The 21,483-nt window shown below is 35.7% G+C and overlaps 1 protein-coding gene across 1 annotated transcript in view; it reads left to right on the top strand.

Annotated features, from left to right (window-relative positions):
• Nucleotides 1-21,483, top strand: part of DMD (dystrophin) — a 1,043,539-nt gene that overhangs the window by 633,385 nt on the left and 388,671 nt on the right. The window contains 1 exon segment of the mRNA XM_058043463.1: nt 17,382-17,557. Within this exon segment, the coding sequence (XP_057899446.1) occupies nt 17,382-17,557 (176 nt within the window).

The following is a 21,483-nucleotide window of genomic DNA, read 5'->3' as shown; positions in this document are numbered from 1 at the left end:
AGGAATGAGCATTTCTATCAAAACTCTTTAGAAAGGTGTTCATGTACTTTGGCTATGAGAACTGTTTAAGAATCTGCTGGAAGAAGAGGGATTTAGAAACCAGAAGGTTAAACACATAGACAAGTTTAAATACCCTCAGGTACTTGTTATATGCTAATTTAGAATAATAATGCTTTAACCAGCAAATATTCAATAGCTGATGAGACAGATCGTTTCATTGTGACGTGAATGTAATAAAAATGTTCTCTGAGAAGCTAATTGCCTACTGGTAAATTGCTGTTTAAGTAAGACTTGCTGTTGCATGAGAATTTATAACAACATTCTACACCACTCCTGGTGATTTTAAGATTCCCAGTGTACAGGATGTGATAAGGCATTATGCAGGTAGAATTCTCTTCCCTTCTGGATGGGGATGTGTATAACTGTATTGTCCTTTGAGACGAGTTCTCCTGCAGTTGCTGCTCGCTCAGGCTGCTGCAGATAAGAATGAGTGATGATGCCCTAGATTTTAATGGAAATTTTGGAGCGTGCACTGGTAGGGTGCAGTCTTCACCAGAGAAAAATGAGCTGACTTGCAGGCATGAGGGGTCATCAAGAAAGATAAAGAAAATGAACATATACTCCAGCCTAGGCAAGGCATTTCAAAGGATATTATGGAAATGAGGAAGAAGTAATTTAATTTTTATAATGTCACTCAATTTAAGATACAAAGTCAAGGTACTGTGTTTTTTGCAATGATTAAAGATTTAGGGTGTTCTTTTTGTGGGAACTGGTGAATGTTTATGTGGTAAAGCCTGAATGTGACAAAAAATTGAATTTGGATGTATCAGAATTATGTCGTGTCTCTTCCCAAAACCACATTACAGACAAATTGAAATTTAAAACTATTATCGAATTTTATCTTGACAGACAAATTTCCTTAAGAAGACTCTCTTTAAAGTTAGCTTGATCCCCAAACAGTAATATATCTTGTTTTTATGCAAAGCCTATGATACTACATTAATCATGTAGCCTTTCAGCTACAGCTCCCTTTACAACAAAAACCCAAGGCTTCTGTTCTTATTGAAACCTCATTTGCCCATTAGATGTGAGACAATGTATCAGGTTTGCAATACTGTCAAGGTTTTTTGAAATTATGATTAATTGGGTGAATTTTTACTCCAAAACCTCATGTAAACACTTTATTTTTAATGAGGAATTATGATGCTGTATCTCTCCTGCATAAGCACATTAAAAAAAAAAAAAACTGGGCTGAAAATTTTTCAGATGTGCACATCTTTGAAGGCAGGGATAGCAAAGATATGGGAAAACTTTACTTTCTTCCTTTTTTATCTAAAAACAGAACAAATTCTTACTGAGTATTAATGCAAAAAAGTCCAGCTTGGTTGTCTGTGTCTATACTGTGCTGTGACTGATTTTACAACTGCTTGTAGATTCATCTGGAGAGGTTTTAACCAAGTTTTTTGTTTAGTATGGATTGAAGTTACTTAGAGTAAGGAAGTCCTCCCAACCAAGTTTAGTAAATAATGGTGTATCACCTGTTATTTTTTTTAAATCAGGTGCCTTCTGAAGCAGCCATGTTCCAAAGCCTAATAATAATAATTTTTCCCCTCTCCTGCTATTCTGTATGTTCTGTCACCAGAGTGTCATCCCCTCTAGCTCCTGGGAGTTCCAAACCATAGCTACTCCCTTCATTAAATTGGTTTTTCATGTTAAGCATAATGGATCAGCAGTGGTGCAAAGGAGTGTAGTCATACTGCCTACACAGACCACTGCAGGTTCTCCTCACTGCTCTTAGTTTGTCAAGGGACTCTGTTTTCACATACATATTATTTCAGTAGTAAATAGGAAGTGCAAAGACAAGAAAAACTAGTGGATGATTGACAGAAGTTGATTTGACAAAAGCTTATTTATTTTGATTCAGTTCATCCTCTCTTCAATCTCAGTATTAAGGTTGTGATACAGATTTCTTGTTTAGATAAAGGTATATGGGGGGAGAAATTCTGTGTTGGGGTACGAGAGGAGAAAAAGAAGATAATTAGAACAGGCCTGCTGGTCAGTCAGAACTATTGTGGGACAGAATACTGGGGTAATACACTACATCCCAAATCTTAGTTCTTATTTTTGAAACATTTCTCTCATATATAGTAGTCTTTGGGCTGTTTCCTGCACTGAAAATTTTGGTGCAATCAAGGAGTAGGAGATTGCTTGTCTTAAAGCACTGTCTCTCTTTGAACACCTCTGAGCAGATTTATAGGTGCCTACTAAGACACCAGGCTTTTAGGAAAACTATTGCTAGCCAATGATGTTTATTGACATTATCTTTTATGCTTCACATCTAGGCTGCTTTTCAGAGAGCACCTTTATGCTGGCTATCTAGTGAGGACTAGGAAAATGAATGGGAATGGCTCAGAGACACCCTAGTCATAAAGAAAAAACAGTCAGATGCATTCCACAGAAAAATAAAAATGGTCTCCAGCATAAAAAAAAAAAAAAAGGTTTTAAAATTTTGTACATTATTTTTTCCTAAGAACTATGGCTAACAATATGTAGCAAAACAGTTGAGTAATAGGACAAGGGACATTTTCATAGCAAATTTCAGAGGTTAAAGTTGAGATAAAGGTAACCAGAAGATGCCAGTAATACAGATTCTTTTACAGTTTTAATTACCTCAATTAAAGAAGACAATTCTGAGATGCCTTTATTTTAGAGGAACGTACCTTTTGAAGTGTCAAGAAAAATATATGAATAATGATAACGCTTTACTATTCTTCTGTATCTAAATACAAAGACACAGTTATGATATAAATGTCTTGTTACACAGTATAAAATACCTTATGTACTGCATGCACGAGTAGAATTTTTCTTAAACACATATAAATGTACTTTTAAGTTGTTTTGATCAGTAGGGAAATTTGACAATGTAGTTAATGTTGGAAAAGACCTTTTGAAAACAGGTCAGAGAAAATAAAAAACCAGCAAAGGGAAAGGTCCTAAGTTTGCTATTCTGTTTTCTGAAATATGTATGAACAAACATCTGTGTAGCATCCCATGAACTCTCTCCCCTTGGTCAATCCCCATTTCAGTCTGCTCAGAATGGCAAAGCTCCACACATCTGTTAAGCTTTTCCTAGGTCTTCAGTGAAGAAATAACATAGCAGTGACTTTAAGGCAATTCTGTTGCCTTTTGTGTTTAGAGTTTTTTGTTTTGTTTTAGACAGTGCATGTGCTTCTAGATTATCACTGGTTAATTTCTGCAAAATGTGGTTTAAACTCCAGAACTATATACAATTCTTTGCAGCACATTGACACATTTGGTACAAACTAGTAATGCAAATGAGAGAGCAGCACAAATATTCTAACCATCTTTCCCAGAGAGGCAAACAGGACAGAGTACGTGTTAGCAAAATGAGTCATGAGTGTGAAAGACCCTTGCTTTTTGCCTGTGTCCCAATTTTTTTGTTCCCTGCTATTTCTAGAATTTTCTCTGAGATCAATGGAAATAACAGTTTGTCTTTACAGCCTGATTTATTTACATGCTATTTTTGGCTTAGCTGAAGTCCTGACAAAAAGAGACATCTCAAATCTTTGCAAAGGATAAGGATCAAGAAAGTAAGTGGAAAGGCTTTGACCATAGCAGAATTCATTCATGTCTTGTGACTATATTGTTCTCACTTCCCCTGGCAAGATCGTTCTGTGCTGCCTGACAGACAAAATAAAGGTATGACAGTGGAAATGAGGTGTAAAAGAGAGGATAATATTCCAAGACTGAAGAGATAGGGATACAATTTTATAATTCAATGTATGTTCTCCATTTTCAGCTAAAGTAAAGATAACTCATCTTCTTCCACTAGCAAATAAGCTCTTACTGATTCAGAATTATCCAAATGTTTCGAAACCTGGCACTTATTTAAACAGGAAAAACAGGTCATCCATTTTGGTTAGAAATTACTCTGAATTGCACTACAATTTACAGTGATTCAAGGAGAGATTGAGCAGAGTACTTTTTCACCCTCCCTTTCTGGGACCTGTAAGTGGAGAAGTTACAACAGAATGTGCATTTCTGTGAACAAAAGCTCCCTTTTGCTCTTAAAAAAATTGTATAAGTGATTTATCATAATTTCAAATAAGAGAAGTCAGCAACACTGTTCTTGTTTTGGGATAGCTTTCTGTTTTAGATTTATAGAGCTGTTTCTTATGCCCACCTCTTAGGGTTCAAAACACTTCACTTGAAAACCTTTCTTTTTGTCTGACTTAAGTTTCTAATGGAAATCAGGAACACTGAGGAAAAATAGTATTTTAAACAGGATCTCTGTCTGAAGGAATTGTGTTTTCTCATGTCTCTAGAGTGTCTTGAGGAGTGTACTTTATTTACAAAAGCTGTGTTCTCATTTAAAATCTCATTGTGTTATGCATGTTATCCCTGACAACACTTCTGGGAAGTATCCTCCTGCCATCAGTCCTGTGTGGTTATTTACCCATACAAATAGATATCTCGGTTCAACACTGAAAGAATAAATTATGTAACTTCAGTCTTTGCAGATTTTCTAAGGACTAATGCATTATTTTTGACTAGTATCAGGAACTAGGATATTTCAAACAACCAAAAAAAAAACCCTCCAAGCAAAAAAAAAATCCCCAAAAAAGAACAAAACCCAAAAACAAACATCAAAATTTTTTGGGTTTTGTCATGCTTTTACTTCACATAATCCTCTCTATTTCTATATCCTTCAGAAAGAACATTGCGCCTAGAATAAGGAAAAAGAGGGTGTCTCATTAATCTGAAAGGTGTGACTAAATTATATTTTGCTTTATATTCTGTCTTGTGAATGTCCAGTTTCACATAAAAGAAACTGTGCAGAACGTCAGTGAGCTTAGATTCCTTCACCTCCACTTGCAGGTAGCTATTTCTTCTCCTGGTAGAGCTCACTGCAGCTTTCTTCCTGTCTGAGAGCTGATATTTTGTTGATAAGAAAAATATAAGGAAAGTGGAGTTTGACAATCACAAGTGTCCTTAATTGGGAAGTAATCAAGACTTAGAGTATATCTATCATGCAAAGTGAAACACCTGAAATGCTTCAAGACTGGCTTTCATAGAAACAAGTATGTGCTTAAGATATTCCCAAGTGTTTTGGCACGTCCAACAACAACAAAGAAAATCTTGGTGTAGGTTTTTTGCAATTACAACACGTTTAGTTTGCTTTTGATTATACTCTTTTTTTCCTTTTTTTTTTTTTTTTTTTTTTTTTTTTTTTTTTTTTTTTTTTTGTCTGGGATGATGCATTTTAATAAATTCATTAATTTGTACAAATTCATGAATTCTTTTATGGGCTGTTATTTATCCTGGCTTCTTATCTGTCTTTATGCATAGAAATAGTGTTTACATCTCTTTGATATTATTTGCTCTCTTCTGATATTGTCATTAGTTAGAAGAAAACACTTTCATTTTGCTCAAGGACATGTATATGAGAACCACAGATTTAATAGTTATGATGGTGCAAGCATTTTCAGATGGTAGCTTCATGACAATGTTTTATTTTGAGACTATAACTCCAGGCAGACTCAAAGTAGGTGATTACTGAAAAAAAAAATTCTCCCTTGCCTCTCTTTGAAAGTGGAGAGCAGAGAAGCCACCAAGAAGTGGCTGTGAACCGTAGATGAACCCGTTTTTCCCCATGGCTTCAATAATTTAAGCCTTGTGCCTAAAGTGCCTCTGACTTCCCTGAGCACAGAGCAAGGGTCAGAGTTGTGCTGTAAGCCCTCCACTCCCTGGTTTTCTCTGGCACTGCTGCTCTGGGAGGGCTTGGAGGGACTTTCAGCCTGTTTTCCTGTGTGAATGGAGCTTATGGGATTTCAGTGTCTGTTTTCAGTCTGTGATTCAAACTGAATCCCATATTTAATTTTGGTCCCCATGCCCAGAAAAGCTGTTCATTGGGGTGATTCCTCTGAGACATGTACACTCAATCCTGTGGCCTCTAGTGATTCTGCAGAAAAACAGAATAATGAAGGGGATTTTATAGCCAAACAAATATTTTCCTCTTTTATATTAATGTTAGAATTTCATGGCCAGACTTCTGCATCTATAAAGTGTATTAGGTGTGCAGTATCACAGTGAATTGAAGAAAAATACTTTTTTGAGTGTTAAAATTACCATGAAACAAAATTATGTGCAGTTAAATTAATACCTCGGTCAGAGGTCAGAATTATGCAAAAAAACTGTAAAAATTAAATTCTGACCAAAATATTTGTAAAATACACTAAGTACAGTTAGAGCTATTAGCATTTTTAAGGGAGTAAATGAGGTTCGAAGGCTGCAAAAATCACCTGATTTATGTTGTTTCTCATATTTCCTACTGAATTATTAAATTATTGGTAATATCTAGCTTTATCTAACTTCTTAAATGGAAGTTTAGTGATTGACTGAAAAATTCCGTCAATCTTTTCTCTTCAGCAAAAATCAATATATTTATTTTGAACCACAATAAGTTTTTCTATATGGTAACCATTTTTCCTGCTGTGAGGGATGCTGCAATACAGAAAATAACTTTATTAGTTCTGTTGAAATATTGACTAGATATCTAGTATGGTATCAATTCTGGTGACATTTGCACCTGTTTATTGTTATTGTAATATTTTTAGTATAGATACAAAATAAGCAGACAAAATCAGATATATATGTGGACTTGACATTTTAAAAAATTTTTTAGGAGAGATTGATGTGCACTTGAAGACTCCTTTTTTGTAGTAAAACTTACTTTTCACTTGGAATTTTTTTAGGGGTTGAACTGAATATTTTTACCTATTCCAGTTTTTTCTTGGGATGTACCATTCTTTTGTAATTTTAATATAAAATACAATAATTTAAGTTTCCTAATATGTTGTTATCATTTAAAAATGAATTCTTTGAAATCAGGTGTACATTTAAAGCAAAATTTAATGCTGATTGAAACTATGTCCCAGCATAGAAATTCAATGTTAAATGTAAATGTAGAGATTTGTGAATAAAAACAAAGGTATTCCACAAAATCCTCTAAATAAAACTGCTGGTTTTATAAAATATATTGGTTTTCCTCTGTGTTTGCACCTTGCCAAAAGAAAAAAAAATTAGAATGCAGTAATCAAGTTGTCTTTCTATTATTATAGCACTTTTACAAATTGCATCTATGCTTTTTAAAAGTACCAGAGTTAACATAACTTAACATTAATATAGCATTTGTAGATAGTTCTCATTTTCAGATGATTGTTTGGATGGTGATTGGATGTCATAATAGTGAGCTGCAACTGGCAGTGGGTTAATTCTGTTTTGTCTTCTCTAAACATGGGAATGTGTGCTTAATTACATATTGTCTACAATTAAATACTAAAGTTATAAAATCATAGAACATCCTTAGTTGGAAGTGGAAGGGAGTCCCACTCTTGGCCCTGCACCTGACAGCCCCAGGAATCACATCCTGTGCTTGGGAAGATTTTCTGAATATTTCTTGAGCTCTGCCAGGCTGTTGCTGTTCCTTGCCCAGTCACCCTCTGGGGGAAGAATCTTTTCCTGATACCCAACCTAAACCTGCCCTGACACAGCTCCAGGCTGTTCCCTCGGGTCCTGTCACTGTCCCCACAGAGCAGAGATCAGTGCCTGCCCCTCCTGTTCCCCTCACAAGGAAGCTGTGACTGCACTGAGGTCTCCCCTCAGTCTCCTCCAGGCTGAACAGACCAAGAGACCTCAGCCTCTCCTCACACAACTTCCTCTCTAGATCCTTCATCATCCTCATTACCCTCCTTTGGATGCTCTCTAATAGTTTAATGTCTATTTTATATGTTAGGGTACCCAAAACTGCCCCCAGGTTGGGGGCTACACCAGTGTAGAGCAGAACAATCGCCACTCTATAATAATACATTATCCATAGAAATGGATAATTATAATTAATGTATAATTACACATTATCCATAGAAAGCAAAAGGATTGCGATTTTTACTTAAGCATGACTCTTGTGTTACTTGATAGAAGCACAAGGGATGTTTTCCCCAAAGCCATTTTGCTGGAATCCATTTCAGAGTAGTACCAAGTCCCCTCATTGTCTATCACTCAGGGAAGCTGAGCATGTTAAAAAATGTACAACTTCACACTTCTGCTTCCTAAATTTCTATGGGTCAGTAAACCACCCATAGCTCCTATTAAATATTTCAGAAAGGGAAAAAAACCCCAAGGTTTGAGGGTTTTTGTTTCTGTTTGTGACAAGTCTATGAAATAGTGATATCTTCAGAAAGAGAAGTAACATTTCCTGAATTGTTTGTTTCCTGAGTCCCTATCTTTAGCCTGGGATTCCTCTGTTTTCAACGCATATTTCTCTCAGATTTGATACAGTTATTTCAATTTTAATATAACCTCTTGCTGAAGATGTGAGAAGAGCGGAACTGAAATCAATTGTAGTCTAGCAGAGAGTACCTAGTGCCTATAAAAGTTTATTTTTATTTCTAACTCTTGATGTTTTAAAACAGTCTCTTTTTCTTGTCTTAAAAGATTAGGATCTAGGGATGCATGTTTTTCACTGAAAGAAAACTTTATTAGAAAACATATTGATTTGTATTTTGCAACTGTGATGCTGTTCTGAGAAAAATGTTGAATATGCAATGAACATTAGTTCCTGAAAGTCTTACTATGTTTATATTATGAACTACTTTGAAGCAAGCTGATGAATTTAGTAATCAGAAATGAAATTATGGGAATATGTAAATCAGAAATCCCTTGAGTAGCAACACTGGCATGCTTAGGAAAGCATTTGAATTAATAAAAGATCAGACCCCCATGCTATAATTATGCTCTGAAGAAGGAGCAAAATGGACTCATAGGGTAAGATACTGAGGAAAATGAAGCATAGCAGAGACCAAGAAACACCCCAGTGGTAGTTGTAGGGAGTAAAGCCAGTCTACTTAACTGAACATGACTCAGTTGGGACAGAAACCCTCTTCTCAGAACTAAAAGAGCTAAAGCTGCAGCTCTTAGGAATCTAGAGTTGATGGAGCTGTGAAAGGCAAGGGAAGGTCCAGCAAGATCTAAAGAGAGGAAGGAGGAGGATGATGTGGTAGCTGCTTACAGACAGGTGGTTTGTCATCCATCCCTTGCCCCTGACATTCTCCCACAGGCTGGTCTCACTCAGAGGCTTGAGGCAAATGCTGCCTTAATGGAGACAGGAGGAGGAGAAGCAGCAGGTAGACAATTAATTCTGGCTGTCAGAATCCTCTGGTAAGTGATTTGATAGGGTTTTTTTGGTCTATCTTAAGTTCAGGACAGTTGAGCTTATGCTGTATGATCCTTCCAGCACTGGGCAGGGAAATAACTTCTTGCTACAATTAGATTTCTTCTTTTTCTTCTTGAAAATTGAGTGTTTCTGCTGGCTTGGTTTATTTTGTTCTGGTTTTAACCTAGCTGAAATCTCAGGAAATATTTTATTTTTGTCTCCTTATCTCACTGAACCAATACCCATGGTTTGCTCCTGTTGCTGTATTGCAAGGCCATAATGCAATGATGTACAACAGGTAAATTGGTAAGTGGAGCTGTCCGTGGTACCCAATACCATTTTACTGCCTTTGCACTTGATGCTCCTGTACAGAAGCTGTTCCAAGCCTAAACTGATTCATCCCCTTGCCTACCACAGTAATTTTCCACTACTGGGAAGCCACTTTTCTAGGCTTCACATTTCTTAGGATACATTTATTCCTTTATAACTTTCTGTAATTGCAGCCAAGCCAGTGTACCCTGACTACTAGTCCAAATACTTTTGCCATTCTTTTCTTATTAACGGGCAGAATAATATTAGTAATAGGTTTTTCTATTTTTCTATTTTTGCCTGTTATGTGACTAATTTTTTTGTTTTCACAGAATAAAAATTATCCAGAAAATTTCTTGTATCTGTGAAAAATATATATTTTAAATATTAATGAAGAAGAACAAACACATGAGGATTTTCTGATTGAAAGAATTTATGTGAAATTTTAATTTATTTTAAAATAAAATATAGAAGATATGGATGAGAATTCCAACAGAGAGGGTTATACAAATATAAAGATATATTTACATGTTATTCAAATACTTGAAGGGGGAGATATCTGCAGTAGCTTATTATAAAGGAAAGCTGTAAATGTCCAATACCAGAGAGTCAATATGTATAGCTTGTTCAATATTTCCAATCTGTTTTCATTTAATGGGTTGAGTTTTTCCATATCTGGAAGCACTGACAAATAAAAATCTATAAATTTTAAAAGAAAGAGGTAATATGTACCACATGAATATAATGTTTGAAAAGAAAACAGGATACTAAGGCACATGTGTATATTCCAGTGCTGCTGAGTTAATGAATAGAGAAAACACTTACCAGGTATAGATGCCATTGGAAAGCAAATTGAAGTTTTCTAGATTCTAATGCACACAGGATTATGCAAGGGTCTGGATAGTTCTGTAAGAATCAGGAAAATCTGTGAAATCATAAAGGTGCTACAACTGTTTTTAATTTAAAAGAAGAAAAATAAGTTGCTTTAAATATGACAGAAAAAATTAAGAACTACATTCATATTGAGTTGGATTAAAATAGCTTATTTAGCTAAAAATCTTGTTGTGATATTAAGATAAATCCATCAGTATTGCTGATAAACATGGTATCAAATTAGGCCATATTGTATTCTGTGTAGAGACAAATTAAAAAGTTGTTTAACTGAGTATTGTCTTCACATTTTGATGTTACATCAGTATGGAAATTAATATATTACAGTGGTATTCAGTATTGTGTGCTGCAAAATCAGTGTGGAGGTTTTTGGACTCAGAGTTGAATTTTATGTGTTTAACCTGAAGCATTATAGTTAACATGCAGTAGCAGTAGAGTTTTTGCAGGAAAAAAAATCCCTTTTTCTCCCTGCAGTATTTCTAAATCAATTCTAAAATTAAATTGAATTAATGTACTAATAAAAAGCAACTGTGTCATTTTGGCTAGAAACACAAAATAGACCTCTGGTCATGCACTTTACAGTTCAATACCAAAATGACATTCATCACAATTTTGTGTCACATTAGAAAGAGACAAGAAATATGAATTTAAATGGATATGGCTCATTTTTACACTTGCATGTCACTGGAAAAAAATGAGAAAGTGATTTTCTTTTTTTTTTTATTATTAATCTGGTGTGGATCTTTATAAAATATCAGATTTTGAAGACAATACTATTTATCTTATAGTTTCTAAGATTATTAAGTTGCCAAGGTCAGCTCTCAGCTGAAACAGTAATATATAACTTTTTTCAATGCTTTTAAACCACAGAGTGTTTTTGTGGTGAGTTGACCCTGGCTGGACACTAGTTGGCCACCAAAGCTACTTTGTCACCTCCCTCCTCAGGTGGACTGGAGAAGAAAAGAATAACATGAAAAGCTCATGTATCACAATAAGTACAGGGAGAGATCACTCACCAGTTGCCATCATAGGCAAAGCACTCAGCTTGAGGAAATAATTTTATTTATCTTCAATTGAATTGGAGCAGGGCAATGAGAAGCAAACCTAAATCTTAAAACAACTTCACTCCTCTACACACGTCCTAGGATTTTCTGCACTCCGGAGCACTTTAAATCTCCACATCCAGTGATACGAGTGGATGGAGAATTGGGGCTCTGATTAGTGCATCACATGTTGTCTCTGCTGCTCCTTCCTCCGCAGAGGGAGAACTTCTCACAGCCTTTCCCTACCCCAGGATAGGGACATTCCCACATGTGCAGCTTGGGAACAGATGGCTCCAGCATGGAGACACATGTGCTTCCAGCCAGGCTGCTCCAGCATGGGCTGCTGTCTACATGGGGCCACTGCTCCTGCCAGGACCCTGCTCCAGCTCCTGCCCACCAGGCCTCAGCATTTTTTTGGCATCCCCTTGCTCTGGAGAGGATCCTCCAAGGGCTGCAGGGGCACAGCTGCCTCACCAAGGTCTGCACCAGGGTCTGCAGGGGAACCTCAGCTCTGGCACCTGGAGCAGCTCCTGCCCCTCCTCCTGCACTGACCTCGGTGTCTGCAGGGCTGTTTCTCTCACATATTCTCACTCCTCCCTCTCTCTTCAATTACACAGCTGCACACTGTGGGAATGTCCCATCCTGGGGATTTCATTCCTCTTCTTACCTACATTATCCCAGAGGTTCTCCCAGTGATGGCTCAGCCTTGGCCAGCAGCAGGTCCATCTTGGAGATGGACTGGAGATGAGTTTGGAATTATATTTTAGAGCAACAGAGAGAGCAGCAGCAAGAATCTGGAATTACTGTAGCAACCTGGGGTACGAAGTTAGTAAGCCATAGTAGACTATTGCTTTTTTTAAGACCAGCAGGATAGACTAAAGAATTTCTGTAGGTAAAATAATGAAGTTTCCACTTTTATGGCTTGTCTTCTGAAGGACAGATTTCTCCCTTTCTAGAGACAAAAGGCACAGTCAAAGGATAAAGTCTGGAAGAGATTAAAACTTTCAAATAAATCTGGAACTCTTGCTGAGTTTAGAAGCTTTTGGCAGAGTATAAGTTTTATATCTCCATTTATTTTGTTAAAATATACAACTGTGAAGTAGAATTGTACCCAACTTTCTTTATCTATACTATCAGTCATGGATAATATAAAATCCATCTAGGGAAATAGTGGCCCTCATGTCTTCCTAACTGTACAGCACAAAACTGTAGAAAAAAAAGAAGTAATACAGAAAGCAGGATAGAATAGTCATTTCCTAAGGCTCTCCAACAAAGCAATTTGCATACCAAATCAAGAAAAATGTTTCTATGCTTTATAAGCTTTTTAGATAAACTGTGGCGTAAGCCAAATATAATTCTATTTATAATTTTTTTTCAAAGTGAGAATGAAATCTCCTTTTAATTTTACAATAGTTATTGTATGTTTAGAAAACAGGTCTGCGGTAATTTTCTTTTGGTTTCCCATGTACAGCTGATACCCAAAAACAGAGAACATAAACCCAGGTCTGCTTTATAGGGAGAATCTGCCCAAAGCCTACTGTCACCTCTTTCAAATACTATTCCTGAACAGGGTTGGTATTAATATTCAAGCCATTATACTTCCTATAATTTATGTTGAGAAGAAAACATTTTCCTTTACATTATTGTCAACTCCATAGCAAAGGACTTTTTTCACTATTTTTCACTTTTCCATCTCCATCAGCTGTCCTGAATTTCCCTAATTCATAATAATACTAACACAGTAACAAACATAGTGCACACCAAGCAACAAACATTTCATAGCTGTTGGTCACAAAACAGTTAGGAAACATCGTATACTCTTTGTTGATTGCTTTAATCCTAACAAAGTGCCCGTAATGTGTCTCCAGATTAAATCACTAGGGTTTAACTGCCTAGAAAATTAATTTCTTCCTTATTTCTAATAGAATATCGAACAGAGGTGCATACTCTTAATGGGTAAATTCATTCTGGTAACCAAATGCTAGCAAATTGTTTTGGGGATAGTTTTCCACCAGATGTTTCCACAGTTCTTTGATTTATATTGCTGCATCTGAGTAGACACTCTTATGTCAACCTTATGGTTTTATGTGATTTAAAGCAGAGGAGAAATTTATGTAAATGACTGAAGATTAGAACATAAATGTTGAATTTAGGACTACAGTTTTTTAAAGTAGTGCATAGTACCTTTAAGAGCTTTTGGATCTGTACCTTACAATGCAGGAAGGAGAGGCAATACATTTTTTTTCCCCTTAAATAATTTTGTGACCATTCATTTTTTCTGACATAAATTAGCTTGGTTTTAAAATTTTTTTCATGTTGTTGCAGGGCTTTTCCATAACAATAAATGATTTTTAAGGACATTTGTTAATCTTAGATACTAATGTGAGTTGTGAAAAGCATCTTTGTGGTAATAACTCTGGGATAAGCATGTGAAATGTGGCTTTGAGTAAAACAGTTAAAGAACTTTTGTTCTCTTCATAAAAAAATACCTTTTAAAAAATGTTAATGTCTTCATGGGAGGCTCTGCTTTGTGCAGAATCCATTACCAAAAAAAATCTTTTTTGTGAGCTGTGGAATCCAGTAGAACTTTATCAGCACATGTGTTTCTGTTTCATCATGTTAAAAGTGCTAAATGCTTAGAGTTCTTGAAAAAAAAGCATCTCAGATTGAGTTCTTTATGGTGATCTGAAATGCAGATGGCCAGAAAGCTTCTCTCATGTTCTGGTGGAAGTTCACACTTCTCCTTCCTACACATCTTGTTCCCATTCCAGCATTAGAGATCTTAAGTTCTAAGACCACCCCAGCCATTGAGTTAGCTATTTTCTTTTCTTCTTTGTAAGTGAGGCCTATTACATAATATGTCAGAGGATAAATGAAAAAATTCCTTTGTTTACCTTTGTGTCAAGTGAAATAAGTGTGGCAATCATGTACTAGTTGCTCTTTTGTGTTTGTGTATGCTGGGGGAGAGAGAAATCCTAATTTAAGATGCTGTGAGTACAGGAAATAAGCTCAGAGTACTTGAATGAGCTTTCACTTAGCATTTCACTTCATAGTACTTTACTGACTGGTTGTTGTTTCTGTCATTTAGAGAAGTGGATTCATAGATAACAAGTAATTTCTACAAATTTAGCTTCTAAAACCTCCAGAGTTCCAGAAGTAGAATTTCCCATCTTTTCATCTCTGTTCTTGTTTTGACTTCCTATTCCAAATGAATGGGCCTCTGCATATAAGTAGAAACTTTGTTCTGAGTTGTTTTTTCAGTAAGTGGTCTGGATCTTAACTTCACACAGGTGCATGCAGTAGCACAAAAGTCTCAAGAGCCTTGCTGGAAATATGCCACTTAATCTAACATTTTTTATCAAACTATATTTCATTATGATTTGCCCATGTAATTCTCCCTACTGTGCAATGCAAAGGCTCTAGTGCTAAAATCAATGTGAAATACAGCGAATATGTGCAAAAACCAGTGAATATGTGAGAAAACTATGTACTTATTAATACTGGGCATTACCAAAAAGGAGATAAGTAGTGGAAAGACCAAATTAGACTTGCAAGAGTAAACAATATTTACATTTAGACAAACAACCTAGCTATTGCTGCTATTTTTTTCTAACAGTGAAATAATGTATATGAAAATAATAGTCAAAAAGTTGGGCTAGGTATTATTGTATTAATGTGCATTGCAGAAAGAAAATAAGATCTTATATCTCAAAGTAAGAGGCTTTTATGTGTCTATTCTGGCTCTTAGAAAATCTTGCAGTTTCTGCTACAAAGGTACCTTAGAAACCTTACACATTCCACAGGCAAAGCAAAGTGTGCTGGGACACTGTGGGGCAGCAGGGTGCTGGGTAACATGACTGGACTGTCACATAGCTTCTAAAGATCCTGTAGAAAAATATTTATCATCCTATCAAAATATAATAAAACAGGATGCAGATTACTGTCACATTAGGCTCATCACAGCTACTTCTTATTCTGAAATTGTGAGGGTTCAAAATAGTTTGGAAAAACCCCCCAACACATCAGCAGAACAGTTTTACTGAGAGGAATCTAAGGAATAATTTGGGGATGGAGTGTGTGTGTCCTGTAACAACCTAGAAGAAATTGTGATAAAACCAAACAGAAAGTGTATTAAAAATAAGCCAAATCTCAAAACTGCAAGCCTCTGCATCAGCTACAGCCCCTTGTCCAGGACTGTGGGCAAACACCACCACACACCTGCTGACATTGACCCCTGTGCCCCAGGCTCTGCTGGTGCTGGTGTTCAAGCTGTCCCTGTAAAATCTGTGCAAAAGCTGAGACAGTGCATTCAACTGACCCAATGCAATTTAATGAATTAGTAGCTGGCAACTCAGTTTAACCACGTTAGAACAAGTAAACTTAAAGAGTGATTCAGTTTGTGAACTTCAATCATAACCTCATGACCAAAGATATATCTTACAAAAAAGCCTAAGGAGTAGTTATGTTCATCTTTTCCATTCCTGGAAAGTTGTATCCTGTCAGATTTAAGTGTTTCATGGACAAATTTTATTTAATCTTAAAATGTAGGTTTGCTGACTTGCTCTGCAATTTATGCTATGTATTAAGAAAGAGAAAGCAAACATATAATTTTATTCTGGGGTATGATATGCTGAAGTATTTGGTTTCCTCCAGAAAAACTAGTTTCAGCATTTTACTTGAAAGCCTTTGTATGGACATAGGATTCAGACACACTTCCTGAAGTTGTGAAAATCTGTCATAAGTATGAATATCACAGTGTAGATTGCTGATGTTATTTCAGCTCCTGCTTATTTTAGCAGTAAGCTGTTGAAAATTATTTTACACTTTTTTGTTTATATATTCTGAGTAATTCAAAGGGAAAATACTCATGCTCTAGTGATGACTAAAAATATGAAAATGTTGTAGTGTGTTTTGTTAGTTTATTTAATTACTCCCCCATTTTCTGTCATGAAAATATTTATTATTCATAGATATGAACTTGATTCAACAGGCATACAGTGTTACAACCTAAGCTACAGATTCAGAATTCTGTTGTTTTTAAACATGAAGTAAGGTAGCTACAGGAATTCTGCAAGAAAAAATATTTTATCATAAAAGTTGGAGAAAAATGTGCCCACTGCATTCAGTAAAACTTAAGAATGGCCCATATTGGTTATCTTTTGATAGTTTTTAATTCTATTTGTAAATAGAAACATTCCAATACTTTTTCTTACAAATGTTGTTCTCTCCAGTCCTGTTAAAAAAACCCCAAAAACCAAACCAACTAACAAACACCAAATTCCAAACCAAACCTAAAAACAACAGCAACAACAAAACCAACCTCCCCCTCCTGCAAAAAAAAAAAAAAAAAAAAACAAAAACAAAAAAAAACAACCAAAACCCTAAAGCAAAAGCACAGCCAAACAAGCAATCCAAACCAAACAAAAAACATGAGTGTTTGGCTTTTCACAATTGGAGAAGAAGATGTTCTTTAATGGAATCAGAAGTTTTACAGTCTCTGCTTTCCTGAAACTCTTTATTTGAATTTATAGCTAATAGGAATTTTGTTTTGCACATTTTGTAGTTTAAATCTTAAAATGCTTTGTAGACTCTTTTATGTGATATATACCTGTGGGTGTGTAGAAGAAAATTTGTTCTCAATTGTTATTAATTGATGTGCAGAGTATACTGTAATGCTCTCTAGTAGACAGCAATACAGGAGGGGATAAAAGGTTGCAGAGATGTACTGAAAGGTATTTGCTACAAAATAATGAGGTGTCCTGTTTTCTACTCATCTTGGATTTTTCATTTGGACTTCAGAGGAGAGCAAAAGCTTTCACCTCTTTCCATCTTTCCAGTATGTGATAAAGCATTTCTTTCATGCTTAACTTCCTTGTGAAGATATGAATGTGTTGGGTATTTTGCAGGAGCTTCAGGATGGCATTGGGCAGCAGCAAACTGTTGTCAAAACATTGAATACAACTGGTGAAGAGATTATTGAGCAGTCATCAAAGGCAGATGCCAAGGTGCTGAAGGAACAACTGGAAAGTTTGAATAATCGGTGGAAGGAGATCTGCAGACAGTTGGTAGAGAAAAAAAAGAGGTAGGTTAAAAGAGGGTAAAAATATTGTGAAAGTATTTTTAGTTGTTTTAGATTTGATTCTGGCTTGAAATTTCGAAGGACCTCTCAACATCTAGAGTCTTCAAATATAAAAGGAATTATCAGTCATTGAATTTTGCGTCCTATAAATTGTTCGTACACTATAATTTAATTATTTTCTACTTACTCCTGTCAGTGACCACCTCTCCCTTCTAGACTCCATATTTTTATCTTTTAACCTTTAATGTTTAAAAGAACTAAACAAGCATCCATAACTGCTCAATTTTAAGTAGAACATTACCGAATTTACTGTTTTATAATGTTTCTGTTTGATTGCATGTCATCAAAGCACATCTCTGTAATACTAATACTACCTTGGTTAATTCAAAAAGATAATCCTGATCTATTTCATCTATAAAAACCAATGCCATTAACATCCTCATTTCATAGGCTGGATTTAAAAAATGGATTTATCAATTTAATATTATTTATGATCACTCTTAGATAATTTTTTCTTATGCAGACACAGAAAGCTAGAGTGTTTGAGATAATACAAAAATAGTTTTATACCTTTAAAAAGAGAATTTCCAATATAAAATAAAGTTGCTGTTAAGATAGGTTTTAGTAAAGAGCATGTTCTTAACCTTCATTCTAAGTCTAACTGGATATGCCATTCTGCTTTAAAATACTGTTTTCAGAGCCACTGGGGGAAAAAAGCTGTGAAAATATTTACTAGCATCAAAAAGGGAGTGTCCTGGAGGGTTATTACTGAGCCTAATCATGATTAAAGTTTCACTTGGAACATGTTATCAGTCATTGGAAAGGCTGCCCAAGGAAGTCATTGAGTCACCATAGAATCACAGAATGGTTGCAGTTGGAAGGGAACTTAAAGTTCATTGAGCTCCAACCCCCCTGGCATAGACAGTGAAACCTCTACTAGATCAGGTTTCTCAGAGCCTCTTTCAGCCTGGCTTTGAAAACTTCCAGTGATTTGAACTCCACAACCTCTCTGGACAACCTGTATTGGCACCTCACAACACAGAAGCAAATAATTTCTTCTTAATATCTAATCTAAACACTCCCTTGTCTTAAGGCAATTCTCCTTTATCCTATCATTACATGCCCCTGTGAAAAGTCTCTTTTCAGCCTTCCTGTAGCTCCCCTTTGGGTACTGGAAAGTGCCTGAAGGTTTCCCAGTGGTATTTAGAAGACATGTAGATGTGTCACTTAGGGACATGGTTTAGGGATGGGAGTGCTGGGTCAAGGGTTGGAGTCAACGATCCTGATGGTTTTTTCCAACCTAAATGATTCTGTGTTAAAAGAAGGAGATGCAGCAAATAATCTATAGCTGTCAGAAACTTAAATAATTATTTCTGCTGTATTTCCGGGTGTTGATGGCACTGTTATTTGTTACACCAGGGAGTCCTTGGCCTTTAGTTGTCCCATAAAAAGCTGTTCTTTTGTACATTGGAAACTCATCTGTGTTTCCAAGCATTAACTTGTTATGTAAGTGTGAACACAAAATAATAACACATCATTTTAACAGCCCTGTAATCTGCTTTGGCAACACAGAAGAAAGAGATTTGTGGTTGAGCTTTGTCTGAGGACATAAAATATATTCCCGTTCTGGTTAAGATTGTTATTGTTCATCCCTTCATATATTGATAGAAGTGTCTAACTGAATGTTCTTTCAGCTCAATGCAGTGTTAGAATATTACATGGATTTTCTTGGCATATTCTGCATTTTAAGGAAGCCTAGGATTTGTTAAGTGGGAATAATCCAATTATGTTCCCCAGATGAATGTTCTTAAACACTTGCACATGTTTTCCTCCTTTTGTTCTGTTCAGTATGTTGACCGATCGGTTTGTTTTCCTCTGGAATGACAGCTTGTGCAATTTAGAGGAAAATGATTGCAGAGACCTCAGTTAGTGAACTTTGCATGAATAATAGCATTGCACCAGGAGGAATACAGATAGAGTTGTGCTGCACTGATAGAAATGTTCCTGGTGCACTTTAGTGAGACTCATGTGCATCAGGATGCTTCTATTCACCTCCCAGTCTTCTTGGCTGTGCCAGAGACAGGGAATGCTTTTTGCTCCGAGGTCTTGGAAATACATCCTACCCTAACTTCTGCCACCACACATGTGGTTTCTTTTCTTTTTCTTTTCTTTTTCTTTTCCTTTTCCTTTTCCTTTTCCTTTTCCTTTTCCTTTTCCTTTTCCTTTTCCTTTTCCTTTTCCTTTTCCTTTTCCTTTTCCTTTTCCTTTTCTCTTCACTCTTCTATAGTGGATTTTCAAAAGAAAGAAACTAGTTGACAGGAAAAAGTTGTGTGTTTTAAGTAAGTCTCAATTATTGATGAAGCTGGGCATGAAAAGACCACAGGCTTATCAGCTGCACGGTCTTTATATAACGATGGTGACATGGGATTTGCATAACTCTTATGCTTTGACATCTTTTAGTTTTTCATTATTTGTCCTAATTTGGTTTTGGGTATTCATATTCTCTCTTTTTAAGACTTGAAACCCATGTCACCCAAAATGCTTTAACTTATCCTTAAGATCAAAGCATGAGACAAACAAAAGGTGAAGGAAGTGGCTTCTACTTACACTCCAAAGAGCCGATATTGTTATGGCATTGTCCAATGCATATGTTGGTACTGTGTCAAATTTATTTAAATATATGAGTAGAATATAAATTACAAAAAATATGTGTCAATTGACATGTTTGATTTCTCTTTTTCAGAACAGCTTAAATGGACTATTGAAAAAAAAAGCACCTGTAAAGTCAGAATGCTTATACTGTGACTCGCATAAGTTTTAATAGTCCTTTTATTTTTTCTACGTTTTCTAAAAATTAAATTTTTGTAGTTAAAATAATGTTATTAAAGTCAATTTTGAGAATGAGAAAATAAGAGGAACATTTTCAAACTGTATTGAATGAAGGTGATACTGAAGGTAGAGCAGACCTGGTATAACACATCTTCATATAATAGTTTCAAATAAAAAGAAAATAGATATTAACATTTAGAACCTTCTGTAAACCAGAAAAGAAAACTGACTATAATAATAATAATTTTAATAGGTTTCAGTTTTTATTCTTTGTAGTTAATACATTATGCTCTGCTTTAAAGTTAATTCTCAGTAGCTCAGAGTAGTGATCAACTTAAACTTTGTTTCCTATTACATTTTTTGCTCAGCAGATCTCAAGATAAAGTGGCAAGAAATTAGCAATTGAATGGATTCCAGAAATGAAATCTGTTAGTGATTTCAGATTCAAGTATAATGCTGCTAAGCATTATTTGGCAAGGAAACTTTATATGTTGTAAGCTCTGTTTTTCCTATTTTCTTCCCCAAATGAAAGAAATTGATTTTGATAATCCTACACAGTCTTACATGAAGTTTTGAACTTTTATGTGGTGCATTGACAGTCCCTTCTACATGTATTTTTCAAGCTGAATTCAAAGATCAGTTGGGGCTGAGGGGAGGAGGGAAGAAATTACAGGAGTAACAGAAAGTGATACAGATATTTTTAGGAGGTGCATGAATGTGAGAAACTTGTTGGAGACATGAGGTGCATGGTGACATTTCCAAGAATGCTGATGACATTATGCCTCAGGTAGTCAAAGGCTGAGTTGATAGTGGGAACTCCATAACTGAGCAGATGGGCAACAAGTTGCAGATGATCTCGATCAGAGACAAATGTGAGGCAAGGAATATTTCACACAAACAGACTATCCCATACTTAAATGATGCTGAGCTTGTTACAACTCCAGAAAGTGATCCTGACCTTATTGCTGAAAGTGTTTACAGGCACAGGATGGGGTGGCAGCAAAAGAAAAAACCATGGTGTTTTAGGTTGCATCAGCAAGGGTATTACAAACCAAAAAGAAGCCGTTTTGATGATACCAAAAACTGTGGTATACTCATGT

Source organism: Melospiza georgiana, chromosome 2, assembly GCF_028018845.1.
Source record: "Melospiza georgiana isolate bMelGeo1 chromosome 2, bMelGeo1.pri, whole genome shotgun sequence".
NCBI lineage: Eukaryota > Metazoa > Chordata > Aves > Passeriformes > Passerellidae > Melospiza > Melospiza georgiana.
This window is presented reverse-complemented; position numbering and strand designations above follow the sequence as displayed.